Raw genomic sequence first — 19,653 nt, forward strand, 5'->3', positions numbered from 1 at the left:
AGAACTCATTTTGAACTGCCTTAAATGAGTCATCAGTAATTCCAGTCTTACTTCCTGGGTGAATGTACAAATTTTTGTAACAAATTTGCATAATGCCAGCCTATGGTCTTCATTAGCTGCCCACGAACAATGTCTACTTTGACCCTACCTCAAACACTGTAGTTGTAGCTGAGGCCTTAAAGGCACACTATGCAAGATTTGTATATTAATATAACGGCTTCGAAATCATTTAGATGGGAAACGAACTCGTAGTAGGACGCCGCCGCTGGCAAAACCAGCAATTCCGGTTTGAGAGGTGGCACCCCGCCAAATCTCGCAAGAATCACGACTTGCTTAACGGCACGATGTCACATACATCAACAACATATGAAGCAGCCTCTATGGAAGACACTTGCACGCATTTCAGATGTGAATCATGGCAGAATCGACGAAGAAAGCGCGGTCGGAAGAGTCAAGGAAAAGAAAACGTCGGCTCTGCTTGAGTGGTATTTATGACAGTAACGTTAAATACAAGAACTCCACAGTGACTCTAGGGGTCGCTGTTTGAGAAAAACGGAAACTAGTGTGCATAGAGTTTGGTTTGTGTTGTTGAAATGTCGAGAAGACGCTGTTTTCTGCACTACGAAAGCAATTCCACTTGATTCCATTTGATATGGTAAAACTGGCACCATCGCACTGTTCATATAACTGTATATACAAGTGCTTCAGATATGGTAATGGGTATTTTGTTTTCCACATGCGTTGTAAGTGTTAGACCAGTCACACTGGGCCATCTTACCAATCAGAGCAGAGTAGCCTCTCGGAAAGGAGGGGTTTATAGAGACTGAATCCTTGATCGCACGGTTTCAGACACCGTGAGAACAGACGTGATGCTGCGATGTATATAATAAGAAAATGTACCTGCATTTTGAGCTTGGATGCATGTAAACCTATTGTAGGACACCTTCAAAGTATAATTAGGAACCTTTAAAATAGCATTATATGGCACTTTAAGTGCTGTGCATTTGATTACAGCTCTCATCTGTATTTGATTCTTTGAAGCTCAAGGAGTTTGAGATGAAGTGTCTTTATAGCCCAATATTTGACTTAAACTGACCTTGTCCCTCATCTCTTGATCAGATGTATTGATGACACTTAATTAAAACACACTCTGGGTGAATGGGTTAAGCTGATAGGCAGAGGCTGACAAGGGATGGATCAATAACACCGATCAGAGAAATTAAGATCTCAGGCTCTCAAAGGAGAGATAAAGACTGTGTTTAACAAATTAACATAAGAACTGAGGTGATAAAGCAGTAAAAAATCATTAAATTATAAGCACTTTTCTCTCCTTTGAGAACTGGCTAGCAGAGCACAGTCAACACTCATAGTTCAGCAAAAAGAGGGCTACTCATAAGACAAACATAAACAGACGTTCCTGATCCAGTTACGGCACTTGATTATTGCACTTGACTAATAAACAATAACAATAAACATTTATTTGTATAGCACTTTTCATACATGTAATGCAACTCAAAGTGCTTCACAAGCAAATAATACAATTTCACACAATGTCAATAATTGTTTAATAAAAGGTTCACAATGTAAAATATCAATCTAAAATTAAAAAAAAAGAGAATCATGAGATTTATGGGTAAATCTAAAAAAAAAAAACTTCTGCCCTTTTGCTTTTTAATAATGGGAAATTGTAGAAAGAAAATTGATTTTCTTTTTATACAAAATATTTTTATATAACTTATCATGAATTTTTTTTTCTCCCCTTAAACTAATTTATTCTTTAGTCTTTAGACTCTTAAGCAGTTGTGGAATTATTTGGAATTAAAAATCGTTACGTTTTAGAAGTTACATGTCATATTTTAGTAAATGAAGAGCTGCTTTCTTTTTCCAGATGGCCACAGAGGTGTTGGAGGATCTTCTAGAAGAGGATGACGAGGTTGTGGAGGTGTGTGTTATTTAAAAAAAAAAATTTTTAAAATGGTATTAGTGCTGTTACTCATTTCACAAGTTAACCAATTATGAAGAGTTTGATTAATCTAATTAAAACACATCAAACTGAAATGATGAAATGTTAAATAAATGACTTATGTTTATTTCCAGTTGTTGTGGTGTGGTTGTGTATTATCAGGCCCATCCCACAGGCTCCACCTGGTCGGATATCTGACACCAGCATTTGATGCATTGCTCACTGTCTCAGACAGCTGGATTCATAATTTATGGCATTATATCCTGCTGAAATAGTAGTTTGTTTGTGTGAAAGTGCTTTGGTCTTCACTTTACTTTATTAGCTAGAGAAATTACCAACACAATGCTAGGGTGGCTAAAACTGGGATACTTATACATTGCTATTTGATAGACCAGCACATAGACACACACACACACACACACGCGCACATAGCACATTTTTCTACCTCAACCCAATGCCACATAAATGATGGTGCTACCACACAATACATTAAAAAGCATTATTAAACTCGAAGACATTCAGATCTTTTCTTCAGACTTGATAAAAAATAGCTTATATAGTACAAACATCCTGATGTTGATGCATAATTAATGAGCCAAACTGAAGTCAATAATAAATTATTAAACAAATGAATATGAAACTTACTGTAGAGTGACTTTGAGAGATTTGATTTATTTGATTTTTAATATTTTTTTTATCACCTAGGGTCCTACTGGCTATATAAAAAAGGATAAGTCCTTTGATAAGTCAGAATCGGAACTGGACCGTTAAATTCCTTTGATTGCCATCCCTATAGTCTACTCTCTGAAGAGTCGGGACTGAGGTTTACCGGTCCACTCCCAGACACAAACACACACACACCCACACCCACACACTCTTTCTCTCTAATAGATATCTGGCAGATTGAGAGCGCTTACAGAGTGTTCTGAACATTCAGCTCAGGAGAGTCATAGAGTGTGAAAGAGGAGGAGACAGAGAGAGTGGGAGTGAGAGATGTTTGAACTCTCTGTGGTGTGTTATTGAGACATCAGAGAAGGGTATAGAGTGTAACAGTAGGTGATAAAGTGAAGAGCACTTGAACACAGCACAACAAAAACATGCACACACACACTCTTCCCCACAGCCCATTTGTGTCTGACTTCCCTTTGTTCAATGTTCTCATTTTTCAGGATACAAACAAAGCTGCCCGATTGTTTGTCTCTCCCTCTCTGTTTACTGCAAAATAAGGTTATTTTAATCCTGCCTGAAATCAAATATTTATAGCACTGACAGAGTGCACAGGAAGTGCTTTAGGTTTGTTTTGTTAATTACAAGTGGCTGACTGACTGTCTCATGTTTTTGCAGCCTAATTTTAGATGTATTTACTGTAGGCAAGAGTGGGGTAATTTGTGCCAGATTTTACACAATTAATGCAATAGGCCAGTACTTCCAAACCCTGATCCTGGAGTGACTCCAACACTGCTCATTTGGAATCACTGGGGAATATAGGAATTATTTACATTTCAAATAAAAATATGAATACAAATGAGAAAGAAAAACAACATACTAATGTATAATCCCATTCTATTTATAATTCATGTGTAACACTTATATAGAATCCCAATCCCAGTTTGCTGCACATTATTCCCATGTTTTAAACCAGACAGAAAAAGGTTTTAATAATCATAATATTTTTATGTAGTGCAAAAATACACATAAAATAATAGTAATAATATTTCTGCTAGTATTCCCTGCATTTGAAGGCAAAGCTTATACTATTATCTGAACCACAAGCACAGTTTACCCCAAAACATCTGACATGCTGCAAACTTTACAAATTTTTGGAAAATAAAATTGGGAAAACTGTCAATAATTATTTGCAATTTATATATATATATCTTTTCTTCCTGTCTCAGGTGTGGTATTTGTTGGGATGGCTGTTTTATTTGCAGCTGGATAAACAAGACCTGACAAACAACAGTGTGAACTTCAGAAAATCAGCCTGGACGTACCTAAGCAAGGCCAAAAAGGTAGAGCTTGCACATATACACACACTGCTCTTTTGGAAATGATGAGGCCATCTGATTTCATCATAGCATAGTTTTCATTCTTCCCCACATACAGTACACACACACATACACATTTTCTACCTGGCTGATTCCTCCACTCTTCCTTCGGTCCCTTCTCATTTTTTCCATCTGTCATGGCTCTCTCAGCATGCCGTCAGCTCTTTTTCTACTGTGAAATTTCTCGAACTCTGCTGGTGTCCGAGTGCAATAGAAATGGAAAATGAAAGCCAGAGTTTGAAATAAAGTAAGAGAAGGAATAGCTTGCAGGGTGAAGTATGACAATATGTATAGCTCTTTTTTTCTTTTCTTCTTTTTCTTCCTCCTCCCCATTTCCATCTTCTCCTCAGGCTTTTCACTGTTACTTGACTTTGGTTTTCTTTGAGGAAACCTTTGGTCACTGCATGTAGTCTCTTTCCTCTTCCATTGTTTTTATGTCTCTGCGTCTCTCGTTTCGAATAGATTCGTCATCATCTGTCCTTCATTCCCTCTGCTTCACCTTGTAGCCTCTCATTTTCTTCTGGAGAGGAATAAACATACCTTACTACGTCCTTGATGATCCAGTGAGATGGATTGGGAAGGCCGGGCACACACCTGCTGTCTCACATATAGCTGTAGATCCATATGTCTCTTCTTGAGTCTCTGAAGTACAGACTTTCATTACTTAGTTATTGCAGAATTCACTATTGATGGGTAGTTATGGCTAGCCAATAGGAAAGCAGGAGAAATGTATTTCAGTACTCTTATCGATCCAAATGGCTTTTCAAAGTCTCAGACGTAATCTTTCAAATTAAAACAGCCAGATGAGACTTAATACAAACTCTGACCCTGTCTAAGCACCTAACACTTCATGTAAAAACAGTAACCACAGTAATAAAGTGAATGTTTCATTTGTAGATGTACAAATGGAGAAGGAAATCTGAAAAAATTATGTATTTCCATATTTATTTATGTATTTCTTTGTCCTATTGGATAAAATGGCATGGTTTTAATGGCATGGTCTTTAATACTGAGGGTTTGTTTGTTTTTTAAATAAAATGTAGGTTATATTTTACATCAACATTTGAAAGTAAAAATATAATAATCCAATTAATAATGAACCCATGCTATTTTATTTCAGAGTCGTTTAATGGTTTATCTCTCCGACCACTTAATCCTGAATGACTTTATAAGGTCTTTGGAGTTTGTGAAGAAAAATCTCTGTTTGTGCTGCTCTATACATTTTTTAAAAGGAAATTTGAGAGCAAAAATTGGCTCATGAGCACAAAATATGTAAATAAGACCTGAAAGTCACACTCTTGGCTTTGGTTCAGACTTGTGAATATTTAATTACATTCACTAACGTCTCAATTATTCATCTGCTCTTTAATCAGTGCCCCATATCGCCAAGCTTTTGTTAGCTGTGTCATTAATATGGCCGTAATAAAGCAAACAGTAATTATTTATTAATTAGCCTTTTAGAAGGTCATCTCTCTGCGCTATGAAATATACTGCCAGTTATGACTGAGCTAGACTAATGTTGCTAGTATAATGCTAAGTATTGACAGCAATAACCTTTCAACTTTTTAGTAATAGAATTGCCTGATCTGTTGATTAAATCTGGTGATCATATACATTTTCCATCCTTTGGGAACAAAATATTTCAGTAGCATCATCGAGAGTCTTATTTTGTGCACCATTGCTTTGCTAAACCTATAAAAACAGAAATACGTTTCCATCTTCGGTAGAACACAAAAGAAGATATTTAAAAAAAAAAAAAAAAATGATCTGGGTATTTGGTCCACGCAGTGGGTGTTAGGGGGGGTCCAATGTTAGTTTGAACATTAACTTTTATTCAAAGGACAAAAGTAGTTGAAACATCTAGTAAATAAATGAATGGATTATACAAGCCACCTGATATATAAAATGTTCAGACAGAACTTGTTTTCCAAACGTAGTTTGAGTTATAATTCTTATCACCCAACGTCTGTGATTTCAGGTACCAATTCGGACAGGACTAACATCTCTGTGTTCATTACAGAGGTGGAAGTGTGTGTTTTCTAGACGTGGGCATTGCAGAAGTTCTTGTGCTGTGCGTGCGTGATGTTACATATGACATATACGTTTTTTTTAAGTTAATAGAAATGGCTGTTGTAATAAACCCACATAAGTGAGCATAGACATCTAGACAAGTATTACCTGCATGACACTAATATTAAAATCTTTAAATATTAAATATTTTTTTAAAAAGTCTTCACATTTTCCACGATTTGGCACCATTTATTAATTTTGTACTTGTATTTTTTCGTCGGATACATACCATCCATGTTGAAATGAATGCATGTGGAAGATTGGTACTGTAGCTCAGGTAGATCAAGAAACACGAGGAGAAGCTGTAGGATAATATAACATCAGCAATCACAGACATTCGCATTTGTATGGTATTAGAATTCTCAGAGGACTGTTGAGTTTTGTAGGAAAACAGTAGGTAATTTGCTCTGTAATTTTTACTGAGGTAGTGTGAGAAAAACACAGACATGGCAGATTCTGACGGCATTAAAATCGCAAAGTACACCTGTGAGAAATTAATTTCTCTAATGCCCCCCTAGAAAACTAGTCCCGTCCAATTAGTGCTTTATTCTGAAAGATATAATTACGTTGTTAGCTGTTGCCCAAGTGCTGTGGATTTCAACTCTATAAAGTATTTCCATATATTTTTAAATCTTCAGTTTTATGCTTCTGCTTTAGTGATCATTAGCCAATTTGTGAAATTGATGGCTCTTGAGCTAATCTCTTGATTACAGTCTCGATTTTTCTCCTGAATCGATTGATTTCCCCTGCTCCTCTGATTTTAATTAGCTTCTGGCTACTCTGCCTGTTGCGGATTTGTTTTCTGTGTATGCACTCATATTGCTGTTTTCTACCTTCACTCCACCCTTCCTTGCTTCCACTATGCGCTCGTTCTTCTGTCACACTCTATGACTTCAGGCAGGGTTCAGATTCCACTTTAGTCGCTATTCACCATTGATTTTCTGCCTTCTGCTCAATGTCCAGCTCTTTACACGTCCATCCCTTAGCACCCACCTCCCCTCCCCATCCATACCTCACTGCCTTTCTTTTCTCTTGTGCCATTCCTCACTACCTCTCTTTAAACCCTCTATTCCTTGCTCACTCTCTTTTCTTTCTCTATTTCTTTCTCTTTATGTACTATACCTGCAATTAACATCTGCCTCGCTGATTCAATCGCAAGTTGTCAGCCGAGATCTATTGTTGCTTATTCCTGGTGTTAAAGGATTAGCTCACCCAAAATTGAATATTCTGTCTCCCTCATGTTGTTTTCATATTCCAGACCTTTTTTTATTTTGTATTCTGAGAGAATTGTATGTTACCAATTAATATTTATGCAATGATATGAATACTACTATTTTTTTTTCTAATTTTCTAAAATTATTTTTTTTTAATCCAACTTTTGAAGGCAGATTAGTGTCATCTGGTGGGAGTAAAAAAAAGAAAAAAAGTTTAATGCCATTGTGTAACCACTAGATTACTATATACAGTAGCTCTATATAAAGAGGCTTGTACATAAAAACTTACTTTTATTCAGACATTCTCAAAACTACTTTTTGTCAAGATTTAGATTTGTTTGAAATGTTGAATGTCAGTTTTTCCAATAATTTTACTACAGTCAAACCTGAACACAGAGAGATATTTTGTTACATGTAACATCAAAATGCATTTCTGATTACCTCCAAATGTAATTTAGTCAAATCACGTTTTTATTCTTCGGTATTTTTCTCCCTCTTTCCATATGTCAGTATTTATTATTTCTCTCCATCAGCTCTTTCTTCCTCTCTTCATCCCTCAGTACATCTCTTTTTATTCTTCATTACCTCCACCCCTTGTCCTGTATTGATCTGGGCAGTATTGATTGAGCTTTGAGTGCATGACCACATTTTCAGCCATTAATAATCTTACATATAATGATTTATCATGCTTACTGTATGCTATGATGCATAAATGGTCCAGCCTCTTGCTTTGTGAATAGAGAGTCACACTTTATCGATCCTCGAGGGGAAATTAAAGAAAGAAAAATTCGGAAGGTATTTCATCAGCTTTTGTTCTGTGTGGAAGTAATAGATTTCGTGTGTCACAATGTTACTTCAGCGTTAGTAAAGCATCTCGTTCAGCCATGGGTGCAAAATGACCCGTTGTTTGAGCATCTCATTGCTCTGTCTGTAACTACTATTGCAGCTCTTGAAATCGCCTCTAGCAAGACCCATGAAAAACACATTCACACAGTGACACCTTTTATGTGGCCTCGATAAACTAATATACACAGCTGAAATATTTTTGTGTTAATGTGCATAAGAGCGAGTATTCATGCATTTTTCACATTCCAATCAAACAAATTATGTCTCAGGTCTGCTATTTTCTTCCAGTAAATCTGAATGAATATAACATTCCTGGAAGAGACACAAGTGTGTTTTTAGACAGGAATGAGCCTTGTCCAGTGTCTTTATGCAGATTTTGTCTGTGATTTTGTGTGTATTTGTATGTTTTTCCACACATGTATTTTTCTCAGCTCTGTTTATATGTGCAGCAGCTGTGTTGATAATGCTTTGTCATTTCAATGAGTGCAGTAGAGATGAAGACATCTGATCCCACAGCTGTCATTCACATACACCAGTGTTTGAGAGCAGGCGATGTGAATCGTGTATTTGATTGCATGTTTTAGATCAAAGCCAGCTATTAGGTGCTCTCACATTGTTTACAGGTTTTACAATGCAGGGGTCAAATGTCAGTATAAAAATATTCTAGTAAGTGCCACATAATTTTTCATTATGCAACACAGCACATATAAAACAAACGTTTCGGCCATATGTATATCTAAAATAACTTTAACAACCAGCTGCAAATCACTGTGTTACAAAGAGACCCCCGAAGATCTGCTTTGGGAAATGTGAGGGTCCGTTTGTGAGAAAAATAAATGATGGCTCTACCCACAACAGCACTGTTGTGCAAGGTGTAATTTATTGTCAGCACCGAAAGATAAATACAAAAAAACGCCACGAGTGCTGGAGTGAAGATGTTTATAGTGTAGCTTCAAAACCCAAAAATACAAAGTGACAAAGAAACAACAAACTGGAAAATAAGATGACCAAAATATATAAATAAAATATTCACAAAGGGTATCCTCAATATACTCGCTCAATGAATCGCTCACGGCACCACAGTTGCACGCTCACGTTCGAATTGCTTAACAAGTGCCAAATTTGAGTCTGGCCTCCTGTTTTATAGGCCAGACTCCGCCCCCTCTACAGACATACCATTGCTTTGGTAATTAAATCATCAGTCTTTTAATTAGACTTCAACTATATACACTAGATATAGTTTTAAACAAATCCTCATATAAACATAATAAACATATACAACAAAATGACAAAACAATAACACATATGTCTGACTCTCTTTCTTATTTGTCAGTCCCCCTACAAACAACAAAAATGGTTTCACCGGACTCCGAGTGGTGTGCGCCGGCGCGGCGCCAACAGTAGCCATGTTTCCATCCACACGTTTTTATCCGAATTAAGTGATATCGAATGAAAAATGCCTTATGGAAACAGTAAAATTCGATTGAATTTCATGAATATCGACTCAAATGAAATACGTTCGGTCTCATCGGATTTTATCTTGATTGATACACGGCTTATGCGATAAACGCTGATGGAAACGTTATTCGACCGAATATCGTCGGGCATTTACGTGCATCTGCATCATCATAGCAATGTGTTGATAGCGTCGTTGTTTTCTTATTATAGCTTGATATGTCGCTATCAGCTGGCACATAAGCACTATTACAACTTGTGCAATATTGATCATTTGAGCATGTGTGTGTGTTGTACCCAGCGGGATCTCTACTTAATCACACACTGTTAGTGTGAATATAGCTTAAACACAGTAAGTGTAGTGAATTAGTGTGTCAATGTGTCTTCCTCCACTTGGTTCAAGATCATTTTCAAGAACTCTCCAATCCAATTTGGTCTTGTCAATTATCTTTTATAATTCCAAAGCAGGTGAAATTGTAAACCACCAGCAAGCAAATGTGATTAACTGAAGTGTCATCAAACAACAACTAAGGAAAGGTCCACTAATCTTACTTATTTTTATCCTGTATTGATTGCTCTATTTGTACTTGTAGCATTGCTTTGTAGGTGTTTGTTATTTTCTTTTCCTTAGGTCTAAACTACCTGATCCCATTTTCTCTCTCTCTCTCTCTCTCTCTCTCTCTCTCTCTCTCTGTAGGATTTTTGTGCTGCGTTATTGTGTAGACGTTTATGAAAGTTTTGAAAAAAAATATTATAGGCCTACACTTTTCTTATAGGTTGTGCAATATTTGAATTCTCAGTTACTTTTATAGTAGATTGATGCTTTATACATGTACTCTAGAAAACCCTTCCGGTCTGTTTGCTTGTATTTTTGTACTCCCAGTCGAGTGAGAGCCGCAGAACATCTTTTGTTCAGTGCCTGTGTGTGATTGTTCTTTTGGCTCAGGTCTGTAGCTTGATGTATTAAGAGCCGTTCTCATCTCTTGAGACTTAGGAAGGTGTTATCACTGTGCTTTTAGAGAAATCTTTTATTGTGGACACGAGCACACACAGGATTGGAGGCACTTATTTATCGATAGATTCAAACTGAAAACGCTATCCTGCCTTTTATTATCATTCTTTTTGTTTTGATGGACAGAAGTTTTTTGAAAGTTGACATTTCTTTGATGTTAGGTGTGGGTGTGTGATTAAGAAAGTGAAGAACCAGGGCAGTGGGAGTTATGGATATGCGAGTTGTATATTAAATACTGAAATCTGTTTTTCCTTCCCTGTTCAATGTAAATACATTGAAAATGAAATTATATTGTTTATGTAATATGCTTAACTTGCTTTAAGTACCATTTGTTACAACAAAACTCCTTTGTAAATGTGTCTTTGTTGGGTCTTTAACTACATGTTGTCATTTGAGCACCAGTCAGTATGATTTGGATTTCAGTGCAGGATACTTTTGCTACACCAGTAGGTGTCTTTTTATGTTTTATGAATGAATCATTTACTAATGACTCAGTTTATTCGGTTTGTTCACCAACATTGTCACGTTAGAATCAAGAAATGAAACGGTCCTTCGAGGCCAAACTCAAATGCTTTTTGAAATGTCTGATTCGTTCTAGTGAATCGGTTTGTTCAGATGATTCTTTCAGAAACATAAAAAATTCAAATCCCTGCGTAGAAGTACTACATTTTAGGTCTTACATTCTTAAATTCAGACTGCGAAATCAGAACTCGGCTACATTTTCTTTTGCCATAGGTTAGTGTCTCAGGAAACACTGGTGTATGCCTCAGAGGGAAGAAAAGAAAGTGTAGGTACGTGTGTGTGTGTCTGTGTGAACTGTGCAGATATAAATGACTATCTTTCAGCTGGACAGTAAGGTCAGTTGTGGATCAGGAGTCAGTTCAGCCCAGCAGTTCATCAGAGGAGAGAGGTACAGAACGAGAGGGAGAGATACGGCCTGAGGAAAGTGATTTAGGGACAGGGGGAGGAGTCCTTGATGGCAATCTGAATGATGAAAGAAGGCAGAGAAAGAGGGAAGGACAGATACAAACACAATCACATTCATTACTTTCAACACACAAATGCACACTACACCGGACACGCACACAGTGTATATGTGTCAGGTTTTGTCAGAATTCTGAGGACCAGCCATGGCTAATATAAATGTGTGTATATCTGAATTTATTTATTTAAATGAAGAATTATAGATCTAAATAAAACAACATAAATAGTTGTATTGATAATAAAATAATTATCGAACTTTAGAATAGGGGCTAGAAAAAAATCATTAGCTCAGTTTAATATCCCTGCCATGACAGAAACAAATGTGTGTGTGTGTACATGTTTTTCTATCCTGGTGGGGACTTCAACCTGAATGCATACAGACTTATGGGGACTCACCGTGATGATACCATGGGAAACTAAATTGAGGTCCCCATGAGGAAACAAGCTTATAAATCATACAGAATGATTTTTTTGGGGGGATTTTTTTTTGAAAACGTAAAAATGCTTTTGTGTGATTGGTAGGTTTAGTGGTAAGGTTAGTGTAAGGGGATAGAATATACCGTTTGTACAGTATAAAAATCATTACATCTATGGAGAGTCCCCACAAAGAAAGCTTGGCTTGGTTTGGCATCAATAATTTTTTTGTGCTGGTTCCCAGTTGAGGCCATAGCAGGACAATTTTCTTCAGCAAAGAACCCACCCAAACAGAGCTCCTCTGCAAAGCTGCCAGTTCAAAACATAGAAATATAGCAGTGGAGTATACATAGAAGTCTTGGATTAAGTGGAAGATACACTTTTCAGCAGTAGCTATCTCTAGGAGGAACATTTCTGCTGTGTACACTTTTGAGAGCTTATTAAAGGATGTAAAGATGAGGAGATTTGTAGAAGGTGTTTTTGACACTGTGTGTGTGTGTGTGTGTGTGTGTGTGTGTGTGTGTGTGTGTGTCAGTGGCTGATGGAGTGTAACTCTTATCAGGACTGGAGATCAGGTCTCAGTAATTACAGGGTGGAACTCCAGATGGTGTCTGTCGCTGAGGTAACACATTCAGGGAGCGCCGTCCTCCTCTAGATTGATTAAATAACCACCACTCAGATCTGAATCCAAAACGCAGGAGCTGTTGCACAAGTGTTTCTCAATTCATTTATTTATTCGCAGAGGGGTTGGGCACAGTGGTACAGGGTCATTCTCTGTATGCAGTGCTTTTTTTTTTATCTCTGTGGAAGATCATCTCAGTGAAAATGCTCCCAGGAGGATTATGGGTTAAGTTTCAAGATATATTTACACAAAATATTGTAAAAAATTGAATGTATATTTTAAGACGATTTAATTATTTTCCTATGTTTGCAGATGCTGTATGTCATCGTACTTGATGAAATTCTGTCATAAAAATAGCGAATAAAATATCTAAATAAGATTATCTTTATTGAGGTCTGTTTATTATCTGTTTATAAATATCTATCTGTCTACCTACCTATCTGCCCGTCCGTCCGTCGCTTTATTTGCCTTTCCATCTGTCACTCTATTGCTCCTTTTTGTATATACAGTATACAGTACCAGTCAAAAGTTTGGAAACCATTACTATTTTTAATGTTTTTGAAAGAAGTCTCTTCTGCTCACCAAGCTTGCATTTATTTGATCAAAAATACAAATGACAACAACAAATACTTTAATATAATATAATATTAAATATATTTTTATATTTAATATATTTTTAAATATACTTTAAAAATATAATTTATTGCCTATGATGCAAAGCTGAATTTTCAGCATCATTACTCCAGTCTTCTGTGACACATGATCCTTCAGAAATAAATAATAAAATACTTTGTTATTATCAATGTTGAAAACAGTTGTGCTGCTTAATATTCTTTTTGGAACCTGTGATACTTTTTTTCAGGATTCATTAATGAATAAAAAGTTTAAAAGAACAGCATTTATTCAAAATAGAAATTTCCTAATAATATAAATCTTTACAATAACTTTTTATCAATTTTACACATCTTGCTGAATAAAAGTATTAATTTCTTTTTAAAAAAACTTGTAAACGGTAGTGTATATTGTCACAAAAGATTTCCATTTAAAAAATATCTTGAATCCTAGTATCACAGATTATTAAAAAAAAAGTAAGCAGCACAAATGTTTCCAACATTGATAAGTCAGCGTATTAGAATTATTTCTGAAGGATCATGTGACACTGAAGACTGGAGTAATGGCTGATGAAAATACAGCTTTGCATCATAGACAGAAATTATATTTGAAAGCATATTAAAATAGAAAAATATTATTTTAAATTATAATAACATTTCCAAAAAAATAATAATATATATATTATATATTATTATTTTTATTATTATTATTATTTTATTTATTTTTTTTTGTATATTTGATCAAATAAATGCAGGCTTGATGAGCATAAGAGACTTCTTTCAAGAGCATTAAAATAGTAATGTTTCCAAACTTTTGACCGGTACTGTATTTTGTAATGGATTGTGTGTGTGTATATATATGCATTGCAATTATAATACATTTTAATGTCATTTTTTTATGAATAATTTATTCTGATTTCTGTCTCTTTTTTCTGCCTTTTTTTCTTAAGCAATTTTAGCCACTTTTTAGGTGACCAATGAGAGCTAATGAATACCAAAATATAATTTTAAAATCTACTTCATTTTTTTAATACTTTAGATAAGAGCTTAAAAATCAACACTGCTTTTTTATGATTAGTAAAGTGTTTTTTTTTTTAATTCTCAGAATCAGGCATGGTACATTTACCTAGAAATGTTTGCCCTTGTACAAATTAGTCTAATAATCTTAGTGCTGAATCTGGAGTTGAATGTAACAGTCGCAATGACCGTCCAAGGTAGCCATCCACTCCAGTTATGCATTAACCAGTATATAACAAATCATTCATAAGACATTTAAATGTTCCAGTCCTGTGAGCCAATGTGAGTTTAATGGGTAAGTGTTGCTTTATCGTCACAATTAACCTTGATATCCGGCAGCGAAAAGGCCGGAAAGTACATGCACACACATCAACATTGTGTTAAAATGCCCTCATGGGTCTAACTAAACCTGTGTGGCCAGTGGTTGTAATGTTTGTGCGTGCGTGTGTGAAGGTCAGATCTGTAGAGCAGGTAGGAGATTCAGACTCTCCTGAGGGCTTATGATCGGTCCGTAAATGAGATCCCACGAGGCCCAGAGAGCCCCGTCGCCACTCGCTGTTGCTTAGCGACCGTTCCCACGGCTCTGAGGGTGATATAAGGGAGCAACCGGCTGCCCACTGACAGTGTGTGTGTGTGAGATGACCTGGTTAGTCTGTGAGTGTGAAGGACTCTGTGGTTTCGCTCCTGGGGGAGTTAAATAAGGTTCTATGCTGCTAAAACTCATTAAATAAAAAGAAGGAAAGAGAGGAAAGAACAGCGGAGGAAAGGTTGATAAGTTGTGGGGTCACTTTCTCCAGCCTTTTAAATGACTGCTCTTTCATGTATTAATAAGAAATGTGCTTTCTTAATTAAAGTCAGGTTGTTAGAGTAGACAGAACTTCTGCGTCTACATGATTACAGTTCACTGAAGAGTGGTCTGTACTCCAAACGCACTGCTAATACCTCATAACGAATGACCTTTAAAAAAATAGTGTGCATTAGTCATTCTCACATGATGCTTTCTGAAATTTGAGGAAATTTGTAAGCTCTCTGCATTGCTCTTTGACTGGGTGCAAGTCTGTCTGCATGGCGTCTATGCCCGTTTTAGCTTTGCCACCATTAACCACATTCATATCACATCATGACTGCTTGTTATTCAAGTGCGGTTTTACCAATCTTTAAGTACTCACTCAAATAATATTGTAGGAATTCTCATAATCGATTCATAATTGTTTGTCATTAAAATGAATAATAAGTTGATGAATTGTTACTATTAATACAGTAAAACAGATGTACAGTAGATAACTTCAAATCTTTTTAAAATCTTATAATGCTTTTTGTTTTAATTTTAAAATATTTTTTATTAATATTGTATATATATATATATATATATAATTTATTTATTTTTTTATTATTTTTTCTAGTTTAATTTACCAGATTCTGATTGGCTGTCATTGTTTTTATTGTTCATCAGCTGAAAATTGTTTTTAAAGTGAATTCAACGATATCGTTTCTCTGTGCCAGTATTGTTATAGTTGTGGTGTGGACTATTCTTTTATATTAGAACGATTTTTAGAACTACATCTTTATTGTTATCGTTATGGTTATCGTCCTTGGTGTTAATAGGCATTTAGAATCTTTCTGCTTTATAACATCACTTTGTGAATGGTGAAATATTTCAGGCAATTCTTTTGACTTTGAGTTGAAGTCAAACATTAACATGCAATGTGAATACATTGCATAACATTCTGCTACACTATCAGTTGTGTAATTTCAGATATTTCTTGTTGACATGTTCTTTTATACATTATCACTTCATTTGCAGTGAAAAAATATGCAACACATTATGTTGAGCCTGCTTCCTTTTTACATTGGATTGCGTCTGAATGTGTCTGTGCCAATAATCTGCAGTTGATTAAAAGGACAATTAATTGATCATCGATTCATCATGAGTATCCCTTCCCTTGGACTCACATTTGGCAGTTGAACTGAAGCTGTAAAATGTTCTGGTATTAATTGTACTGCTTCTCCTGCAAGCTTTTTATATAAACCAAAGGGAGAAAGTGTGGGGCGATATATTGTTTAGCCGACACTTTGAGAATTGTTTTTTTTTTTTTATCATGTTCTTTCGGGGGATATTTTACAGTGATAAGAGTTGAGACAGTGGGGGGGATTGAATTCTCTTCCTCTCCTGGCAAGCACTCAGTCTGCACACTGATGCAGAGCTTGGTTCGTTTGAGCTTGGAAAGGAGTCACTAATTTGTGGAATTTGTCAGCTGACTTCACTGGCACTGGACCTTCTTGAAGAAAGATGGAGGGAGGGAGAGAGAGAGTCCTTGAAAGATGGAGAAAAGAGGAATATATAGGAGTGGAACAGAGGAGAGTTTTGATTTAGTTCACACTGCAAAAACATGCCAAGCCTCGAGTCAAAGCTGAGATTTCTCTTTTCTCTGAACAAACACTGTCACTATTCCTCTGATATTAATCATAAGATCTGTTTTTTTTTTCTCTCTCTCTCTCTTGAATCTATAGCTCTATGTGAAGCTGCGCTGTGAGGACGCACCCATGTTTGAGCATACGGAGCAGCTGTTAGCAGAGCTGGGTGGAGGTGATGATGATGATGATGATGATGAAGCTGGACCTTCTTTAGAGGACATTGAGGATGATTTTATTCAAAGCAGTGATGAGGAAGATGATGAAGAAGAAGATGCCATGGATCACTGACTGGGCTCTTTTCACTCTTGTTAATTCTAATAGTCTTCTATGGCCTCGTCCAGTCAGAATATTAAAACTGAAAGCAGGTGGCTGCATCTTCACACAGTCTCCTCTACCCTCTCTCTCCCTCCTAATTCCTCTCCACCTTTTCTTCCTTTCTTTTCGAGTTAGATCTGAAGTTTGTTCCGACTGAAGCGGGGTGTATTTTCTGTTTGCCTTGTTTTTTTGCATGCTGAGGCTACAAGCGATCAGGACATCTGTCACATTGATCTGGACATTGATCAAGTTGGTGTTTCTTAGTTCATTTATTTCTACTGTTTTAGAAGACTTACAAAATGTTAAAAAATGTCAGAATAGAAACAAAGGCATTTCTAATTCCATACAACATATATCCATACAACATTTATTTCATTTTATTTGATCTTGTTTTGTTTTGTAGTTATATGGAATGAGAAATGTCTTAAGGGACTGAAGTATTTTAAAAACAAACAGCTAAATACCCATATACATGCTTATGTTTCCTTGAAATGATGATGATAATGATAGTGTGAAATCATTCTGATTTCATTATTTTTTGAAGTATTGTGAGAATGTAATCAGCCAGTTCAGAATCTGCAGAAGCCCTCTAGCTAGAAGACATTTCATCTTTGTTAATGTCCTTCACCTAATGATAAACCTAAGGATCATTCTGGTAATGGATGTGGGAAAATAGTTTTTGTTTATCTTGATGCAGACCCCAGAAATGTGGTGTAATAATGCCACAATAACAATACATTATTATAATGAGCCTTGATGTTTGTTTGTTTTTGTCTTTTCCGATGCTCTCTGTCTGTCGTCCAGCCTGTACAGAGAACCGTTCTTATGAACTACCGCACTTTTTCCACATCAAATAGTTCAGATGCTACAACAAGCCTCCTGAGTTCAAACGAGACATCTGGTTTCATGTTGTGATTTCTAAGCAAATCTCATAATCCGATCACATGAGGCCTGCCAGTTCATAGCCTTAATGGAAATTCTCAAGTTTTAATTAAGCTTGTGGACTTTTAGCTTCTCAAAGATGGCGAGCTTGGATTAATTTGTTTTTCTTTTTCTTTTTACAAAAAGGTTTCATGTAGGCTAACTGACCTATGCCCATAAAAATGAGTATAATCCCTCTTATACATACAGCACCTTTCAAAACTTTTGGGTCGTTATGATTTTGTGTGTGTGAATGCGCGTTTGTTTGTTTGTTTGTTTGTGTTTAAAAGAGTGTCTCATTTGTCTATCAAGGATGCATTTATTTGATCAAAAATACAGTAAAAATAATGTTGTGAAATATGATTCCAATTTATGAATTTTAAAATGTAATTAAATCAAACTGAATTTCAGCAGGCATTACTCCAGTCTTCAGTGTCACATGATCTGCTGCTCAAGAAACATTTCTTATAATTATCAATGATGAAAGCAGTTGTGCTGCTTAATATTTTTGTGGAAACATTATTTTAGGATTTTTTTATGAATGTAATATTCAAACAAACATATTTGAAAGTCTTTACTGTTACCTTTAATCAATTTAACGCATCCTTGTTAAATAACAATTCAAATTATAAAAAACAAAGTATTCTTTTGAAAAGTGTAATTTGTGTGATTGCGATATGTCTAGAGACATGATAGAATGATTATACTGTACTTTGTTACTTTATGGTCTTTTTAAGCCCACTGGGTTTTTGAATACCTCAATTAGTTATTTATACATGTCCTTTGAAGGACATTTTACACAGACAGAGCATGTGTGTGTATTATTAATTCATGAAGGGAAGGGAAATGACAGGAAGCAGAATGACTGTATGAATGAAAAACATTTATGCTAAAGCCTGTCAGGTTGAGATATATGTGTACCGATAAATCAGTGGCATGTTTAATAATTCCTGAAAGACAAATAATTATGTGGGGGCTGCAAAAAGGATGAAACCTCCTTTTTATATTATTCTTACACAGTGAAGGCCATGATGGGAAGCTTCACCAGACAACAACAGCTAAATGGAAAGATTGATAATAAATTGGTCTGAATAGTAGAGCTAACTCTCAGCTGAGGTTACTGCGTCTGCACTTACAGTATCAGTTCAGTCTCCATGATACATTTAGAGCGAAGAGTCTTCCTGAGGGTCGAGATCAAGCCTTGTGCTGGTCATGATTTCAATTATAAAGGCTCCATTTACCCTTTGGATTTGGCAATACAAAGCTTAAATTGCCCTAAGAATCATCACTTTCGGACGATGACATACTTGAATCAGACAAAACCAGCTGTCGTGTATGTCTGTATATTCGGTTGTCATCACTGAACAAATTAATTCTCTCTTTCCAGCAGCTTTCCTGTCAATTGTATGTATTTTGAGAGGCATGCTATGCCTTATGGGTGATATGTTCCCCAGAGTTCTCTTGTTTTGTTGACTCGTCCCCTCATTCATCGACTGATCGATTTTACACTTGGGCTTTTAGAATAATGGAAAGGCACTTAGGAAAGCATTTCCACCGGGGAGAGCAGTGTGAGGAAGAACATTGAGAACAGGTTAAATTGCATTATGAAATATGGCCGTAAAGTGAAAGTGTCAATGGCAGGACTACTATTAAAATCGTTCATCTAAGCTCAGGTGACTTATAAAAGCAGTAGAGGCACAAAACCCATGTTTTTATTTTCTGACCTGTTAGATATGTCTGATAATGTAT

General features: G+C 35.9%; 1 protein-coding gene across 1 annotated transcript in view; it reads left to right on the top strand.

Moving 5' to 3' along the window:
- Positions 1 to 17,733, top strand: part of LOC311067679 (uncharacterized protein) — an 84,661-nt gene extending 66,928 nt beyond the window's left edge. The window contains exons 9-11 of the mRNA XM_084089694.1: positions 1,889 to 1,942; positions 3,859 to 3,972; positions 16,765 to 17,733. Of these exons, the coding sequence (XP_083945820.1) occupies positions 1,889 to 1,942; positions 3,859 to 3,972; positions 16,765 to 16,956 (360 nt within the window). The 3' untranslated portion in view covers positions 16,957 to 17,733. The remainder of the gene's footprint in view (positions 1 to 1,888; positions 1,943 to 3,858; positions 3,973 to 16,764) is intronic.
- Positions 17,734 to 19,653: the final 1,920 nt, after the last annotated feature.

Source organism: Abramis brama, assembly GCF_963993115.1.
Source record: "Abramis brama genome assembly, chromosome: 17".
Taxonomy (NCBI): domain Eukaryota; kingdom Metazoa; phylum Chordata; class Actinopteri; order Cypriniformes; family Leuciscidae; genus Abramis; species Abramis brama.